Here is a 19,394-nt window from a genome sequence, read left to right on the forward strand (position 1 = left end):
TGGTCTGACCCACTGGGACTGGTCTTATGTTTGTGCTAATGTTTTCCTGAGGCCTATAAATACTTGGGCAATTACATAACAGTTACTCAGCTGCTTTGTTTTAATATCTTAGAAAATGGTGAATGACATTTACGAGAAGGAGATTTTATTTGTTTTTACTTTTCGTTTGGATGAAAACTAGAATTCAGTTGAAAATGCACAAAACAGCATTTTAAAATAGCTTTTTGTTAATTAAAATAAATTACCTTAAATGTATTGGGAACATAAGTTTATCAAAAGATGTTTTGCATTTAAAACTGATTTAATAAATAAGCATGTTTCGGAGGGTGTAGCTACAGAGCCTGTACTTGAAGATAAAAGATATTTGGTGAATGGTGTTTGGTCTATTTTGTTCTCCATGAGGGAATTGTGGCTGGCCTCTGGGGCCCTAAGCAAGCTGTGAGTTTTATTTGTGTCTGGGACCCTTGGAGGTGTGACCAGCCCTGGTTTTTGAAGTCTAAGTGGCTTATCCCTCCCTGGTAGCAAGGGCATGGAGCTGAGCAGGGAGGTTCAGGATTTGTCAGTTTCCAGGCGCACTCCTGAGCAGAACAGGAGCGGCAAATAAGGGAGTTGGGGAGAGGTATGGCTCCACACTAGGTAGTGAAGATATGGACAACGAAGGCAAAACTGCTGTGACATGCCTTGGATGTGCTCTGCTCTTTCTATCTGCCAGAAACAGAGTTCTGGTGGTGGCTGTAATGGTGGAGAAAACATGGCATGAGAGAGCAAATTTCAGTGCTGCGTAGCATCCAAGCAAAGACTTCCTAGACAACCGGATTCAGAAATAATTGCCACCGTGAGAAGAATCATCTGTGAAGGAAGGAACCAAAGAAGTGGACTGGCAATTTGTGACCAAGAGGGGGAAGAGAGAGACATTCATGGATAGAAATGTTGAATTATCAGATACTCAGCAGGTCCCTTTTATCTTCAAGCACAGGATTTGCAGGATGCTGAAGTATACTTTTCATGAAGCAGAATGATGTACTAGTATACTATGAGGATGAAATAGAACTTTTTCAGTCCATTGGTAACTAAAGGCAAAAAAAGCAAACATCATTCTGGATGTATTAGCAGGAGTGTTGTAAGCAAGACAAGAGAAGTAATTCTTCTACTCTACTCCGCACTGATTAGGCCTAAACTGGAGCATTGTTTCCAGTTCTGGGTGCCACATTTCAGGAAAGATGTGGACAAATGGGAGGAAGTCCAGAGAAGAGCAGCAAAAATGATTAAAAGTCTAGAAAACATGAGCTATGAGGGAAAATTGAAAAAACTGGGTTTGTTTCTTCTGGGGAAGAGAAGAGAAGGGACATACCTTTTCAAGTACATAAAAGGTGGTTACAAGGAGAAGGGAGAAGAAGCAATGGGCTTAAATTGCAGCAAGGGTGGTTTAGGTTGGACATTAGGAAAAACTTCCTAACTGTCAGGGTGGTTAAGCACTAGAATAAATTGCCTAGGCAGGCTGTAGAATCTCCATGGTTGAAGATTTTTAAGAGCAGGTTAGACAAACACCTGTCAGGGATGGACTAGATAATATTAATCCTGTGATGAGTGCAGGGGACTGGACTAGATGACCTCTCGAGGTCCCTTCCAGTCCTATGATTCTATAAGCCTAGTCAACATGGTTTTATGAAAAAAGTATACCTTGCCAAACACACTTGATTTCATTCTTTGAGGTTACAAATTTGGTTGATAAAAGTAACTTATCAATTTAGACTTTTGAAGACACTAAGCTAATACCATACAACATCCTGATTTCAAAATAAATAAATGACACTATGCAAAACCAATAAAGCATATATTAAATGGATTAAGAACTGTCAGACTGACATCTCAAAGTAGTCAGCGGGAAATCATCCTCTAATGGGGTTCCATGTGGATAAGTACTAAGCCCAATACTATTCAGTACTTTGATCAGTGATCTGGAGGTAAATATAAAATTTGCAGATGAGACAGATTGGCAGAGTGATAACTAATGATGAGAACAGGGCAGCCAAACAGTAATCTGCAAACAGAATGTGTGTTAATACAGCCATCCAGGAACAAGGAATGCCAGGCATACCTACAGAACGGGGCTTGTAATTCCGAAAAGCATTTGGGGTCCTACTGGATGAGCAACTCAACATGAGCTACCAGTGCAAAAAGGGTTAATGCGATCACTGGGTGTATGAATAGGGAGGTGATTTTTACCTCTGTGTACAGCATTGGTGAGACCAGTACTGGAATATTATGTGCACTTCCACATTTTTAAAGAGGTGTTGAAAAATGGGACAGAGTGTGTAAAGAACCAGAAAAATTATTTCAGGGCTGGAGAAAATGCCCTTCAGTGATAGACTTAGAGGTCAGTATGTTTAGTTTATCAAAAAGTCTGAGAGGTAACTTGATTACTAAGTATAAGTACCTTCCCTGGGAGAAAATACTGAGTACTAAAGATGTCTTTCATCTGGAGGAGACAAGCAGAACAAGATAAGAAATGTATCAGAGGGGTAGCCATGTTAGTCTGTACCTGTAAAAAGTGACCGAGTCCTGTGGCATCTTATAGACTAACAGACGTATTGGAGCATGAGCTTTTGTGGTGAATACCCACTTCATCAGATGAATGAGAAGAAATGGTTACTCGTGCTGTACAGTAACTAGTTCTTTGAGATGTGTCCCCCTAGTGGAACACCCATCAAAGAAGAGCCCATGGCTGGAAGCTAAATTCAAATTAGATACAAATGTTCAACAGGGAGGGTCATTAATCCTTGGACAAAACTCAGAGTCCACCACTGGCATTGGATTCTTTTATCTCTTGATGGCTTCCAGTCCGTACTAGAGTCTTTCTGGAACATATGTTTGCCAAACACAAGTTACTGGGCCAATCAGGGTGACTGGGTGAAATGTAAGGACCTACGTTAAACAGGAAATCAGACTAGATGATTTAATGGTTGCTTCTGGCTAGAAACTCTGACTCTATGACCAAAGAAGGTATTCACTGTAGTTAATGAATTGAACTGACTGTTGCTGGACACCATGTCCTTCAAATTCTTAGAACTGATAGATCTAATCCTCTTACCTCCCTTTTTATTCATAGATTGAAGGGGGAAAACAAACTTTCAATTCTCAGTCAGTGTCTCAACTTTGAACAAACTCCTGCAAATGAAGAAAGTATTCTCTCTGCTTCTGCAGAAGAGGATAGTGCTGTCAAAAGCTGATTTAGCATTTCAGCAAACTCAGTCATGTGAATTTCTTCAGTGCTTTTGCAGCAAATGCATAACTACCTGAGTGGTTTGCTTCCAGCCCTGACATTTTATTATGGCTGGCAGAGACCAATGGATGATTGTTATATATGTATATCATAACAGCATCTTCATCCGTTAGGCGTCTTAAAGCTTCTTGGGGCAGGGAGTGTCTCTTTTTGTTGTGTGTTTGTACCGTGCCTGGCCCAATGGGCTTCTGGGTGCTATGGTAATACCAACACTAAAGAATAATATCCTAGTACACCTCAACCTCGATAGAACGTGACCCGATATGAAACGCCAAAGCAGTGCTCCGGGGGGGCGGGAGCTGCATGCTCCGGTGGATCAAAGCAAGTTCAATAGAACGCAGTTTCACCTATAATGTGGTAAGATTTTTGGCTCCCGAGGACAGCGTTATATCAAGGTAGTGGTGTACTTTGTGGATCGAGAATATTGGCGAGAAAATGAGGCACAGTAAGTGCTTGATCCCTCTGCTTCCTCACAGCCTGAGTTTTTGTTGGGTGGGTCTTTCCAAAGTCCAGCCACATCAGCAATAGAGCAGCTCTCTTTGCAACTTGTCCAAAGGAATGCAAACAAGTTTGTCCAAATAGATGTTTTAAAACTCAACCCTCTATTCCACCTCATGAACGGAGACTAAAAACTAGAAGTGATTGTGATGGAAGTGTTTTACAACTGTCCTTCCTGCCTCCCTCAGCGAGGTGCTGGCTGCAGAGTCTGTGGCATGTCTGAACAAAGCACTGGGTCACCTTCGGGATATCTGGGAGGAGATTGGGATCCCTGAGGAGCAGCGACTGCAACGAACAGAAGTGGTGAAGAAGCACATCAAGGCGAGTACTTTTCCCTCTAGCACCCTTTGTATCCAGACACTGTAGGGGATGAATGAACTCGAGGAGTGTACATCTGACCCCAGTGCCCTGCAGGGAAGCAGCTGCCCTGTCTTGGGCAGGGAGGCACTGGTGGGGAAGGAGGGCAAAACTAGTGCTTTTTCTTTAGGGCCTTTCCTGGCAGCTCAGGGGAGCTCTATCCCTGCTAGACGTACACTGCCCCTCCTCAGAATCACGAGCCTGGAGAAATACAATGGATATTGCAGAAAATCTGTTGACTTCCCCAGTATGTGCTGCTAACTGCAGCTACTTAGCAAAGAGGCAGTCAGCACTGGCCAGTCTAGAAGGGGTATTGACTGTGCCAACTAGGAAGAACCTACTCTGGACTAAAGAGTTCCTGCTGGCCAGCTCTGCTCCACTGGGGTGGCCCAGAGGTCATTGTGTCAGGCTTTCAGCCTCCCTGTATTCCTCTGCATGATACAGGGAAGCCCTGCCCAATCATGTCCAATCCGGGGTGTGGGCTCTAGCGTGGCCAGCAGATCTGTTTGAGTTCCTTCCAGTTCTGTCTTCAGCAGTATATAGGACCTAACCATTCCAGCTCTCTTACCTCCCTGCCCTATAGATGACTAATTTTCCTCCTGCTGATGCTGGCCATCTATTTCTAATCATGCATGTGCTAAACTCGTACCTGTGCCATCCAGAGGCCTCCCTGGGGTGCCAGTGGAAACAGGTGGCTAGCATCCAGGAAGATCCAGAGCACTCAGAAGCTGTCTCCACTGGCTTCTCTTGTGCTGGGTCTCAGGGCCATACAATCCAAAGGTGTGCATTGCTCCTGGGATAGCCAGCTTCTCTAATGTGCCTACAGCTCTTGTCCTCCTGTAGCTATGCCCTGGCCCCTACGATTGTCTTCATCCAAAACTCTGAAAACCCTTCACAAAGGTGTTAAGTCTAAGGATTGAAAAATGTACTCTGTGCCCGCTAGGCCTACTGGGCAGGGTCCAAACTCCTGCACAGCCCTAGCCCCCACCTCCTGCAAAAGAGGCACACAACAGCCTGTTCCTTGGAGTTACCTGAACCACTTTCTCATTTCTTGGCTCTTGGATCTTCTATCTGAACTCTGCTTCCTCCTCTCCTGCCACAGGTTGTACCTCTTCCCACACTGCTCTTCCCTCTCGCCCTGGCTTCCCCTTGCATGGAGTTCTCCCCTCCCCTCCCTTCTTCTCCCCTCAGATAGTCTTCCTTTCCTGCTTCTCTTATTAGCCACTGCCCCTTTCTGCTCTGCTTCTGCTGCTCCGCCTCCAGGCCCATTCGACTGCTCCAGATACTCTTCCCCTGGGGCATTCCCATTTCACAGATGATCATTCTGAGGTCCAGGAGTGACACTTGGTGACTCCCACACCTCTCCCCTGGGTTACTGAGTTGGCGGAGTGCCCAGTGGGGAAATGGACCTGCTCCCCAGGACACGGGGCTCTGAGCGAGGGCAGGCATGATCCATTCTGGGCTGTCGCAGAGCAGGACAGAGAGTGTCTTCCCTAGGGCTGCGTGCCTGCTCCATCACATTGCAGACTGTTCACCTCTCCAGTCCCACTCTGGAGGGAGAGGCCCAGACCCCCGTTGCACAACTTCTGTTGCCCTCACGTTCTGATCTTCGTGGCCTAGGTGCCTTGAAGCGCCTATCAGGTCCTTGCAGACTAACAGTCCTGTCTCTCGACCCCTGAGGCACCCTTCCCTACCAGGCTGCTGATCTAGCCCGACCCAGTATTTCCTGCTTTGCCTCACCAGGGCATAGAGATCGGGCTGTGCCCTGGCATTGCCCTTCTGCATCTCCTGTGCCCAGTGTAAAACATCTCACTCCAGTCCATGCGGTGGGCACTGTGTTCTCTGCCCAGCATGCTCAGAGGCTACTCTTTAGCACTACAAAGCCTTGCAGGGGTGTAAGTGGGCTCTGCTCCAAACCTCCTGACACCAGGCTTAGGGTATTCCCACCTCTGGCTCTCCCACCCATCCTCTGCTGCTCCTCCTTACTGGTCAACACTAACTGTCGCTCTACTGCAGGGTCTGCTGGACATGATGGTGGCTGAGGAGGAGAACCTGAAGGAGCGTCTCCTGAAAAGCATTGCTATGTGTCGCAAGGAACTGGACACTCTCTGCAAGGAGCTCCAGCTGGATCCATTTAAGGTGAGTTCTTGGTGCCTCGCCCTGAGACTCCCTCCTGTCCATCCAGTCTAGTAATACTGTCTTCTACTGGCTTAGTCCTTACCCCGGTGCCTCACGCAGGGCCCCAGCTCACAGGAGAAACTGTCTCTTTCCCAAAGTCTGTCTCCTGAGAGCTCATCACAGAACTCTGGACCACCAATGGGGGCTTGCAGGCTAAGTGGAGGTGGCACAGGCTCATGCTACAGACCTGGCTTCTCTCAGCCAATCCACTTTGTCTGTGGAAGGGCTGTTCTGCTGGGTGCCTACTCGTGGGCTGACTAGCTCTGAACTGAACTCAGGAGGGCCAAGGCCTTGTGTCTCGCCCCATCAGCTTGAAACTAACCAGCTCGATGCACCTTGGCTAGAGCTGTTTTAGAGAGCAGTGCTGATGTCTTGTGCTCTCTCAGGAGGAAGAGGAGAGCACCATCCTGCAGCTGGAGAAGGACTTGCGCACCCGCCTGGAAGTGATGCTGAAGCAGAAGAGAGAGAGGAAGCAGGAGCTGAAAACTCTCCAAGAACGTGACCAAGACTTGTGTGATCTTCTCTGCATGACCCCCTACAGCATCGACAGCAACTCCGTGCCCAGCCTGGAGGAGCTCGACTGCTTCAGACGCCACCTGGCAGCGCTGGCTGCTGAGAAGGTCTTTTGTGGGTGGGGGGAGGGTTGTGGGGGGGGGGGTGGAGGGGAATGTATGTGTGTGAGAGAGCGCGAGAGAAACCTGTGTGGCAGGATGTTTCCTGGCCTCTAGTGCTGTTGCTTTCTGCCTCCAGGAGTGCAGGAGAGAGGAGTTCATCAGCGTCAAGCGGCAGATCATTCTGTGCATGGAGGAGCTGGATCACGTCCCTGACACCAGCTTCGAGCGGGATGTGGTGTGTGAGGATGAGGACGCCTTCTGCCTATCTACGGAGAACATTGCTGCTCTTAAAGAGCTGCTGCAGCAGGTATGGAGCACTGTGGTCTGAAATCTTCCATGCTGTAGTTTGCAGGGAGATTTAGTGCTGTGGCTCCAGGAAAAGGGTCCTGGCACTGGTGAAGAGGGCTTGTAATAGGGGCAGATGAAGGGACGTGCAGGCTCTTGCCTTTGCAGCGAGCAGGTACTTCTGATGGTCCCCACAGAACAGAAGTGAGCTACCCCTGCTAGCTGCCGGAATGCTGACCCTGTGCTTTCCCCACTCTAGTTGGAGACCCGGAGAGCTTTAAATGAAGCTGTTTGCAGTGAGCTGCGCTCCAGAATTGTGGAGCTCTGGGACAGGCTGAAGGTGCCTGTGGAGGAGAGAGAAGCCTTTGCCACATATATGACCGGATCCAAAGCCAAAACCAGGAAAGCCGTAAGGAAACCTTGCCCGGCCTGAGCCATAGGGGGCTGGCCCTTATAAAGGGAGGGACGTGAGCCTTGCCTCTGAGTGCTGGCCATGGGCGCTAGTGCCTGGCAGCTCATGTGTTCTACGGTGGCTTGTGCTGCGTGGGGCCAGGAACGATCCCCAGCTGCTCCAGGCTGGTTCTCTCTGAAGCACCCAGTAAGCACTTCCCTGTACTGCTGTGCCCTGACGCCCAGGGCTTTGCCTGCTCTGTTCTGGTCTCTAGCTGCAGTTCGAGGTGGACCGTCTGGAGGAGCTGAAGCTGCAGAACATGAGGACTGTGATTGAAGCAATCAGAGCAGAGCTGGCCGCTTACTGGGACAAATGCTTTTACGGCACTGAGCAGAGACAAGCTTTTGTTCCTTACTACGAGGGTGCGTATGGGGTTTCCAGGCTGGGTCCGGGGCTGGGCCTTGGTTTTTCTGTCTGCTCTTTAGGGAACTGTGCAGGCCAGCTGGAGGCATGCAGGGTGCTGTCCAGTGGAGCTTCCCATTCAGCAGCCTGGCCTGCTGCTGCCCCATTGCTCTGAGTTTGGGATCCCTGCTGTCTGTGCCCTGGTGACTCTGCTCTTCATCCCTTTACAGAGGACTGCACCGAGGCCCTGCTGCAGCTCCACGACGCTGAGGTGGGGCGTGTGAAGCATTACTACGAGACACACAAAGAGCTCTTTGAAGCTGTTCAGAAATGGGAGGAAAATTGGAGGCTTTTCCTCGAGCTGGAGGTACTTTCCCTGCAGGGAGCATACCAACTGTGACCCTACCTCTGGGGAGTGCTGGGGGCTGAGGAAGGCCAATGTGCCCACAAGGTAAAAGTTGGGAGATGGGCCGTATGACCTGGGGGGTGGGGGCATGTGAGGATATTACTAAAGGGTGGCCTGGCAAACAGAGGTTGAGTGCAGGGCAGGAGGACATCTCGGGGACATAGGTGGGCGTGTCGGGATGTGAACTGTCTGCTTGGTCTTCTGTGCATTAGAGAAAAGCAACGGATCCAAGTCGCTTTGCTAACCGAGGGGGCAACCTTCTGAAGGAAGAAAAGCAGCGAGCGAAACTGCAGAAGACTCTCCCCAAGGTACATGCTGCTCTGGGGTGGTGGCCCACCTGCCAGCACGTGGGAGCTGAACTCCACAGCCTGACTTCGAACACAGAGCTTGTGGGCTTGGCATGGCATCACTCAAGCTCCCAGCCCTGTGGGTTGGTTGGCAGCATAAAGCAGGGCTCTCTGAGGGGTCTCGGCGCTGACCAAGCAGGTCACAGGCTCGGAGAAATCCCAGGCTGCATGGGACAGCCTGCCAGGATCACTGCAGCCTGTCCTGCACTGCTGCAGTATTCATTCTCTCTCTCTCTCTCTCTCTCTCTCTCTGCCTAGCTGGAGGAGGAGCTGAAAGTTCGGATTGAGGCCTGGGAACGGAAGCACGAGGAGGCCTTCTTGGTGAATGGGCAGCGGTTCATGGAATATGTGAGCGAGCAATGGCAGCTGCATCGGCTGGAGAAAGAGAAGGAGAAGCAGGAACGGGTGAGTGCAGAGCCAAACAGAGTGAAGTCCCACCAGGAGGGGGACAGGTGTGTTCTCTGTTGCCACTGGGCCAGACCCTTTCCTGCTGCCTGAGCCAGGTTGAGCTGTGGGATACAGATGGGCAAACCTCTCACTGCTCTTCTGGGAGGAGAGAACTTTGTCACTTCTTCTGCAATGGCATCAGCGTATCCTGCAGGCCTCAGCCAGCATGTACTGTGCTCCTTCTCCCTGGATGCCAGTAAGCTGAGATTCTTCTTCGAGTGCTTGCTCATATCCATTCTAAGTAGGTGTGCGCGCAGCGCATGCACGTTCGTCAGAAGAATTTTCCCCTAGCAACACCCGGTGGGTTGGCAGGCGCCCCCTGGCGTGGCACCATTGCAGCACCGCATATATACCCCTGCTGACCCGCCCGCTCCTCAGTTCCTTCTTACCGCCCGTGTCGGTCGTTGGAACAGTGGAGTGCGGCTTAGCTGACCTCCCCTTCCCTAGCTCTTCACCCGTCTTCACGTTTTTGTCTTTCTAAGTTCATAGTTCTAGTTTGTGACTGTTAGTTGTTAGTAGTTTATTAGTAGTTGTTAGTATAGTTAGAAGGCTGAGGTTCAATCCTCCTCACCCTCCGGGGCCGGGCTCATGCCTGCTCTCCAGTTTCAAACAGTGCTCGGCGCTGTCGGGGCCGATGCCTACAGGAGACCCCATGATCGCTGCTGAAGTGCCTGGGGAATCCCACCTTACGGACAGTGCCGTATTTGTAAGTCCTTCAACCACGGACTAAAAAGGCGGGACTCTCACTTGAAGCAGCTCCTGATGGAGGCGGCCCTGACCCCTGCGCTTCGGTACCGAGTGACCGCAGTCCGCACCGGCCAGAAGTGCTCCATCGCACCGGAGACAGCCAGTACCGCAAACCGGCCTCGGCACGTCTCAGCGCAGAAGTCAACCTGGCACTGCTCCTGCTCCCGAAGGCAAAGAAGCCAAAGGCTCTGCGGCTGCATCTTCGCACCGCAGTCTGAGCATGGAAGACGAGCCGTCTGGCACCCAGCTGCCGCGGCACTGGTGATTCCCGCACCGTCGACTCCGGCAGGCAAGAGCGTCAAGTCCGGTGCAAGACAGCTCCCCGGCGCATGCCTTGGTTGAGCTCGCTGTTCCACCACGCCGGAGACTTTCGCAACGGCGAAGGAACTGATTGCACTCACAGAGCCTACTCTGCCTCAACCCCGGCACCGTCGGTGCGGTCTTTCTTCGGCGGGAAAGCGGCGATGATCAGCCAATCCACCGAGGCGACGGACAGGCACGTTCGCGGTCGAGGTCCAACACGCTCCGCTCGTACGCCGATCAGCATCCAGACGCCGTCGCAGTCCAGTATGATCCCCTCTCGTCGCCAGTCGTACTCGGCGGCACCGGTCCAGGTCGCGTTCTCCAGACCGGTACTCATCAAAGTGGTCTGTGCTCCGGCACGTTCCCGCGGAGTCGATCCCACCGTCGTTACTCTCGGTCCTGGTCGACTCCCGGCACGCGCTGGTCGAAGGTCCGGTCCCGATCTCGGCACCGTTATGACTCCGGTACCGCTGTCCGGCACAGCGTGGCGTCCGGTATCCGCTGCACGGACTATCCGCTCCGCCTGGCCGTCGAGACACCCCTCGGGTTCGTCCCGCCCAGACAGCGCTCTGTATGGGGATTTGGACCCCACGCCCGTGCCCTCCCTGAATCCAGGGATTGGAACCAACGCAGCGGTCCTTCTGGATGCCCTGGGCCTACCACCAAGCCCAGGGCGATCCCACGACAACGTCGGAGTCAGCAGTTTCAGTCCGTCGGGTACCCGAGGCCACCATCAGTCGTCCTCCCCCAGCAGATGACGACGTTTCAGCTGTAACCCAGGACCCTGAGGGCGCAGCAGAAGCTGACCCCCTCTGGAACAGGAGTCACAGCATGAGCCAGTGTCCGGGTCTCTCATCCTCCTCCTCGCCGGATGAGGCGGTAGCGGGTACATCAACCTCAGGTCCGCCCCCATCGACCTTTGAGCCCACCAGGACTTGCCTCGCCGTGTCGCGCTGAGCATCAACCTCCAGGTGGAGGAGGTTCCTGAGGTGGAGGACCCGGTCGTGGACATTCTATCTTCCGATGCCCCGACGCGTGTAGCCTCGCGTTTATCCGCTCCATCCAGGCTAAAGCGGACTCGATCTGGCAATCTCTGGCGTCCATCCCCCAATGGCCAGAGGGTGGAGAGGAAGTATAGGTACCATCTAAGAGGTACGAATACCTTTACACCCATCCTCCTCCATGCTCTCTGGTCGTGCAGTCTGTGAACAGAGGCGAGCGCCATGGCCAGCAAGCCCCCGCCCCAAAATCGCGGAGGCTAAGCATTTGGATCTACTGGGACGCAAGGTATACTCTGCAGGGGGTCTACAGTTGCGCGTCGCTAATCAGCAGGCGCTTCTCAGTAGATACAACTTAAATACATGGCAATCCATGGGCAAATTCACAGAACTGGACCCGCTGGACTCCGCGCCAGAGTTCCAGAGCCTGCTCGAGGAGGGGAAAAAGATCTCCCGGACCTCCCTACGGCATCCCTCGATGCTGCGGATTCGACGGCTAGGACTGTTGCATCAGGAGTCACAATGCGGAGAAATTCTTGGTTGCAAGTTTCCGGCCTACCTCCCGATGCAACACACATTCAAGACCTTCCATTTGAAGGCCAGGGTCTTTTCTCTGAAAAAACGGACCCTAGGCTCCAAAGCCTCAGGACAACCGTGTTATAATGCGTTCCTCGGGATGCACACTCCACAGACCAACGCAGTCTTTTCGGGCCCAGCCTCAACGCCCTTACCCCACCATGCCCTCGACAGGACTTTAATAGAAGACGTGGCCGAGTGAACCGGAGACGCCAGTTCTGGTTCTCAGGGGGGCAGAATAATGGTTCGCCCAAACATCGCCGGACCAAGCAAAACTTTTGAAGGTGCGATCGAGAGCAGAGCACCAGTACTTCCCGGGACTCTCCTCCTCGGCGTGAGGCCCGACTAACTTCGATCGTTGGTCTTACGCACGTGAGGAGTTTAGGTTACATCTCAGTTATTTCAACCTCCCCCCCTCCTGCCTCCTTTCTCTTCTTCAGGGACACCTCTACAGAGCATCTCTCTGGCAGGAGATCCGCACGCTTCTCGAAATCGAGCCATAGAGGAGGGTACCTCAAGACTCAGGGGGCAGGGGTTTTACTCCCGTTTATTTTTAATACCAAGTCGAAAGAGGCCTTCGACCAATCTAGACCTCCGCGGCTCAACGCTTCTAAAAGAGTTCGCATGGTTTCCTTGGGATATTAATCCCATCCTGGATCAGGAGACTGGTTTGCTGTTCTGACATGAAAGGACGCGTACTTTCATGTCTGCGATTTACCCCACACAGACGCTACGTGCGCTTTATGGTGCTAGATCGTCACTTCCAGAATTCACGGTCCTTTCCCTTCGGCCTTTCACTGCCTCCATGTTTTCACAAAATGTATGGCAGTGGATGGCCGCTTTCCTCCTGTCAGCGCATATGCGTCTTCCCTTACTGGACGACTGCTTTGTTCGCAGGATCGCTCTGAGACCAGGTCGCCGCACACGTAGCCATCATCAGGAGCTGTTCGACGTGTTTGGGCCTCATTGATCAATTTCGACAAGTCCATCCTCGTGCCCAACCAGAGGAAGCATTCTTTGGGGCTGTCCTGGACTCCACGCTCGCAACAGCTTCGGCTCCCCTGACCGATTCCAGGCAATACGTCACCGCCATAGAGAGCTACAAGCATTACCGACGACCGTCGGCCGGGTATGTCTCAGCTTCTCGAGGTCACATGGCACGCCTGCTACTTTTGTCACCAAGCATGCAAGCCCTCCGCCTTCGCCCCTTCAAATCTGGCTAGCCTCCGTTTAAAACGCCCCTCGCAGATGCGTCATACAATCCAAGAGCTCTTACACTCTCGCTGGTGAAAACCCTCCCTGGGTGTTGCAGCAGCCATGCCATTCCACCCCAGAACCGTCATGTCCTTGACACGGACGCATCATCTTCTGAGCAAGGGGCTCCCACATGCGGGCTCGTCGGACACAAGGCCTTTGGTCCGCCAGCAGGCTATCAATTGCATATAAACATCGATGAGCTACGGGCAGTCGCTCGCCTGTCAGGCCTTTCTTCACCACCTCGCAGGCCGTTGTGTTTTAGTGCTCACGGACGAATACCCTCGGCGATGCACTAATATAAACAAGCAGGGAGGGGACCTGCTCTGCTTCCCCTTTGGTCGGAGGCGATCAGGTTATGGGATATTCTGTATAGCCACTCCATGAATCTGGCGGCTTCCTTCTCCCAGGGTCTAGAACACATTAGCAGACGCGTCAGCAGGTCATTTTCTAGCCACGAGTGGTCACTTTTTGACCTGGATGTAGCTTCATTCTCTCTTCCAGAAGTGGGCTTTCCCCACATCGACCTCGTTCGCCTCCCGAGCAACCGAAAGTGTCCCAGGTCTGCTCCTTTCGCGGTCTCGCCTGGGCTGAATCTCGGACGCCTTCTCGTCTCTTGGTCGAACCACCTGCCTGTATGCCTTGCCACCCTTTCTCGTTAGTGCACAAGGTCTGTGAAGCTTCGCAGGACAGGCTTGAGTGATTTTGATCGCCCCGCGTGCCTCGCCAACACTGGTACACCACGTTTGCTGGACCTCTCAGTTAGAGCCAGCCCCGTTCCCCTGCCTCTTCATCAGGACTGATATCCAGGACCACGGCGGACTTCTCCATCCAACCTGCAAATCCTCACCTGAACGTGGTTCCTGAGTGGTTGGTCGCTCGGGAGCTGCACTACTCCACCCCAGTGCAGTGATCCTCTGGTAGCAGGAAACCATCCACTAGAGCTACCTACATGGCCAAGTGGAAGAGGTTCTCCTGCTGGTGTCAGGCGCACCATGCAACACTGCACAGGCTCCCATCCATGTAATATTGGAATACCCTCTGTACTCTCAAGCAGCAGGGCCTCGCACTCTCATCCTTGCGCGTACACTGGCTGCCATTTCCGACGCTTCCATCCAGAGAAGGAGCTTCTCTGTTTTCTCTCACCCGATGGTCAAGGTTCCTCAAAGGCTGGAGAGCCTTTTTCCTCAGGTCCGCTGCCCGCCCTTCCTGGGACCTCAGTTTGGTTCTGTCGAGAACTCAATGGCCCCTCCGTTCGAGCCTTGGCAACCTGCTCTCTCCTGTACTTATCATGGAAGATGGCGTTCCTTGTAGCATATACATCGGTAGGAGAGTTTTCGGAGCTTCGCGCTCTCATAGGTGGATCCACCTTACACAGATATCCACAAGGACAAGTGCAGCTGCGCCCGCATCGCCTTCCTTCCAGAGTGTTTTCATCCTTTCACCTCAACACCAAGACATATTCCTGCAGTCTCTTTCCTAAACTTCACGCATCCCCGTAGAGCAGCAATATACTCGTTGGACGTACGTAGAGCACTAGCATTCTACATTGACGCACCAGACCTTTCCGTAAGACGCCCCAACTTTTTGTCCGCCGTGCAGACAGGAGTGAAAGGTCAACCGTCTCATCTCAGAGTAATATCGTCTTGGGTCACGGGGCGTGCATTCGAGCATGCCTGATATTAGCTCACGCCTCCAGGCGAGTGACTGCACATTCCACCAGGGCCCTCAGGCTCATCGATTGCCTTTCTAGCTCGTTGTGCCGATCCATGAGAGATGCCTGTGCAGCTATGTGGTCTTCGGTGCACACCTTCTGCTGCCCATTACGGCCTTGGTACAACAATCCAGGGACGACGCAGCTCTGGGCTTGGCTGTTTTGCATTCGGCATGCCCAACTCCGACCCCACTGCCTAGGTAAGCTTGGGATTCACCCTGCTTGGAATGGATAATGAGCAAACACTTGAAAGAAGGTTACTCACCTTTGTAACTGTTGTTCTTCGAGATGTGTTGCTCATATCCATTCCACACCCGCCCTCCTTCCCCACTGTCGAAGTAGCCGGCAAGAAGGAACTGAGGAGTGGGCGGGTCAGCAGGGGTATATATGCGGTGCTGCAACGGCACCACGCCAGGGGGCGCCTGCCGACCCGCCGGGTGTTGCTAGGGGAAAATTCTTCCGACGAACGTGCACGCGGCGCGCGCACACCTACTTGGAATGGATATGAGCAACACATCTCGAAGAACAGTTACAAAGGTGAGTAACCGTCTTTTTGACTGCACTAATTCATTCCTGTGCCTGACATCTGTCCTCCCATCCTGCCACTGCCTTCCAGCAAGCAGGGGTGAATCGCTGCTGCATGGAGCTTGCTCAGTGCTTTCCACTAGCTGGCCCTGTGCTGTGCGGCGTGGCTGGGATTTAATTGGCCCTCAATAACTGTGAATCCATGGGGCTGGTGCACACCTCTCCAATGGGCCCTCACCCAGACCCGGCTCTATGTGTCTCTTGTGTAGCAACTGAAGAAGAGTCGTCAGATTGAGGAGGAGATGATGTATGGCAGTGTCCCGAGGACACCCAGCAAGCGCCGGGTCCTAGGCGCCAACACGCCTGGCAAAGTGAGGAAGGTAAAAGAGATGTGCTCCCAGCTTTGGCACAGCAGCAAAAGCTTTGCTGGGAGAAGTGTCAAGCTTGGTGTTCCTTAAAGGAGCCCAGTTCTTGGGCATCGTCAGGTGGGAGGAGTAAAACGGTGCTTGCTGAGCTGCCAGTGGTTAGCATCACCAGAGCCACAGCACTGAACCCTGCCTGTGTCAGGCCCCTGGGGAATACCATGGCTCTGGAAAGGGGCCAGGGGAGCAGGGCCTCTCTGATGGCAGCTAGAGCGCTGTCCACACCCTCCTGTCCCAGGGATTGACTGGAGCCCTCCTGCTCTGTCCACAGCCTCCCCCAGAAAGCAGCCATGTGCACTGGGATTCTCCCAATGGCTGTTGCTGACCTGAGACTTGCCCCCTGCCCCCCACTGCCACCCTGGTTCCCACATGGGGGGAGCCACTAAAGGGAACCTAGCAATGGCCCCCTTTCCAAGGGCTTCCCTGCATGGCTGGTCTCTGAGCCTCCACCACTAACTTCTTCTACTTTGCCTTCAGCTCAATGCAACTTCCTGTGCCACTCCCAACAGCACACTCCGTTCCGCCTTTGGGGGGGCGCTCTTCCACTCCCCGGTGTCCCGCCCACTGCCCTCCGGAGGCAAGGTAGGCGCATGCTGTCTCTAGCTCCAGGGCTGTGCCCCAGGGAACTCGACCCTTCTAGCCTCCAGGATAGGGTTACTGACAGGGCAGAGGGGGTGTGAGCTTGGGGTGGAGGAGGCAGGTATAAAATAGCTTCTCCCATGTGCAGTTCTGGCTGCTTCTGTGACTGTCGCTCCCCTCAATATACGTACCAAGCTCCATGGTACTCCCACTGCGGGAGGGGCTTCTTTATTCGGTGGTCAGCTGCAAGCTGCCAATGCGACGGGTAAAGCTCGCGTAGAGCCTGCTGCAGGTGGCTGTGCAGGGCACTGCTCTGGGCAGAGAGAGCCAGTAGCCTTCAGAAAACGGATCCGCAGCCCTTCTGGCACATTTCCATCACTCCGCATTGTTTGGTAGCTGGCCCCAGATGCCTTAGCTCAGATTCCAGGCATGATGGGCTCTGCCCCAGCAGGATTGCCCCCGGGACTGGTTGAAGCTGGGAAAGGCGGAACTTAAAGCTGAGTTCTAGCACAGAGCGCCAAGCCCTGACACTGGAGATTCCTCGGGTTTGGTGATGCAAGGGAGGGAAGCAAAGCCAGCACCACTGTATTGCCATGTCCTATTGGTGTCTGCCTTCTCTCTAGCTCGACCAACCTGCTCGGACCCCCAGCCGCGTGGCCATGAAGCCCCCTCGCACGGCGCACACAGAACGGAACAAGGAGAACATATCCCAGTTGAATGGAACCACCCTGAGCGGTGGGTGCACCCCCACAGCCCCTGCCCAGCGTAACTACAGCATTAACTCTGTTGCCAGCACCTATTCTGAGTTTGCGGTAATTCACCTCTTCTAAACCCAATCCAGTCTGGGCGGCACAGTCAGGGAGGGGATCCCTGTGCACCTCATACACTCCAGGAGGCACAGCATGCCTCACCCCTGCTGTGTTCAGAGCCCATCTCCCTGCCACGCAGGGCTAGTCATCCAGAGCTGCCTTAGGAAGCCAGCGTGGCCTCTGACTCCAGCCATTCTGTGTGGTTCCACTAATGCCTCACTCCTGTTTCCGGCTGAGGGACCCACGCATCTGGCAATGAATGCTCGCTCTGATCTCGCACTAAGAACTGGCCTGGCCTGGCTCTGTGTGCAGGAGCCTCGCCGCTTCCTGGTAGCCAGCCCCAGAGGAGACGTGTTAGCCCCATGGTACAGATGGGGAACTGAGGCACAGTCACTGGCTTATCCAAGGTGTCTGAAGAGTTGTCAGCGGAGTCTGGCTTTGTAGCCAGATCTCCCGAGTTCCTGCGCAGGGCCGCAGCTTCAAAAGCTCTGTGCAGCTTGGGTGGTGTCTATAGTGGCAGGGGGCTTCAGCTGGCTGTCCACTTACTGCCTGCCTGCCACTGGCCTGGGGCTGCCAGCTCTTTCAGGCCGTTCACCTATTCTCAGCACCCAGAGGAGCAGTTGGGACGGAGACTGAACAGCCAAGAGAGAAGTGAGTAAGAGGCAGGCTCCATAGAAAACCCAGCCATGGCAGGAGCATCGATCAGCTGCAGAGGAAGTGCCAGAGGGAGCTGGTAGTGGTGCCCCGATGCTCCTGTCTAGGAGCACACTCTGCTCAGCTCAGGGCTCTAGGGGGAGCCTGTTGCATCCTTGTTCCTTCTCTGCCTGGCCTCTCCGAAGTGCATCCTCAGACCTTGGCCGCAAAGCCCACGGCAGCTCAGCGCTCCTGCCTGGGATCAGTCAGCACTCTGGCTAAAGCCAGCTTGTGGCACTGACTTTTTCCGCTGGCTGGCACAGGGCAGGAGATGCTGTCTGGGGAAAGTGCCTGACTGTTGCCTGTGTCACTTTGTACTGGCCTGTCTGAGCCTGACCCCACTCACAGCAAGCCCTGAGGCAGGGAGTTATGCTGACCCCAGGGGCCTCAGTGTCCATGGCTTGTGGAGGTCTGAATTAATAACCCACCTAAGCTCCCCAACAGAGTGCTGGTGAGAGGTCTGGGGTGGGTGAAGGTTCTTGGCTAGGCAGGGTAAGCGGAGCTCTGTGAATTGCTTAGCTGCAAACCCCTCCCACCCCCCAGGTACTGTGCACTCTGCTGGAGGAGCCTGCTGGGTTTGCTGCTGAGAAGGCCCATTGCAGCTCTCCTCCTGCTGGGCTGGGAATCATCCCTGCTGCAACAACCAACTGCTCCTGCAAGCTCCCTCTGGTCTGGCCTTGTCTAATCAGCAGGAAGGCCGGCAGCAAAAGCCAGGGCCCCTGCCATGGAGCAGAATTCCTCGTGTCCAGCCTTCTTGCTGAGCACTCCACTCCAGCTCACAGGCTGCATTCATGGCCAGACTCCAGAACAGCTCCGGACTCCAGTGCTGTGGCTTCCCCCAAGGGTCTGGGACACAGGGATTGAGGCATCTGTGGTCACTGGGACCAGGAACTTGTGGTTGGACCAAAAGGAAGCAGGGTTCCCTCTGGCAGAATTGTGACAGTCCCATGTGCCTGACACCAACTCCTCCCTCCCTCCCCATGGTCTTACAAGCCAGCTTGTTTTCCAGATGCTCCAATGGAGCCCAAATTCTCAGCCAACTGGAGTGCTGCCTGCCCCGCTGGGATGGGTGCTGCTTGCTGTAGCAGGAGCTGACTTCTTGGGGGGGCAGGGGCAGCTGTTATCCATGTAGGAAGTCCCAGTATCACTGAGTGAAGCCCACCTGCTGTGAGCGGAGATGGGTTGTTCTTGTGTCCCCAGACCTGCACTAACCTGGCACTACTCTAGCTTGGCCTGTTTGGGGCTACTGGCCCTAAATGCCTCCTGGCTCCTTGACTGTAAGCTCCCTTCTCCTGCCCCTTGAATGACCACAGGTGGTGGTAGCACATGCTGCTGAGGCAGCCACCTTGGCCAGGTTGCTGGAGAGCAACTCAGCTTCACAGCCCCAGGGGCACAGCCTGGCCCTGCTGCCTCTCACTGTGTTGCCCTCCCCTCAGCTAGTGCTTTATTTGCATTTTTTTTCTACCCTTTAACAGCGCGAACTTTCAAAGGCTTCCAAATCTGACATGAGCTCCCGGATCCTGAACTCCACAACCACCAACATCCACTGTTGAGGAGGCCACAGCC

General features: G+C 53.5%; 1 protein-coding gene across 1 annotated transcript; it reads left to right on the forward strand.

Annotated features, from left to right (window-relative positions):
- The first annotated feature begins 250 nt into the window (after positions 1-250).
- Positions 251-19,394, forward strand: PRC1 (protein regulator of cytokinesis 1). The gene is given in 16 exon segments (XM_075069772.1): positions 251-355; positions 358-438; positions 1,221-1,222; positions 3,970-4,102; positions 6,155-6,277; positions 6,703-6,936; positions 7,067-7,237; positions 7,475-7,624; positions 7,881-8,028; positions 8,239-8,375; positions 8,627-8,722; positions 9,020-9,166; positions 15,595-15,705; positions 16,225-16,329; positions 16,950-17,138; positions 19,304-19,394. Coding segments are annotated over 16 exon segments (2,010 nt in total). The 3' UTR covers positions 19,382-19,394.

The sequence above is a fragment of the Chelonoidis abingdonii genome, chromosome 9 (genome assembly GCF_003597395.2).
Source record: "Chelonoidis abingdonii isolate Lonesome George chromosome 9, CheloAbing_2.0, whole genome shotgun sequence".
Classification (NCBI taxonomy): Eukaryota; Metazoa; Chordata; order Testudines; family Testudinidae; genus Chelonoidis; species Chelonoidis abingdonii.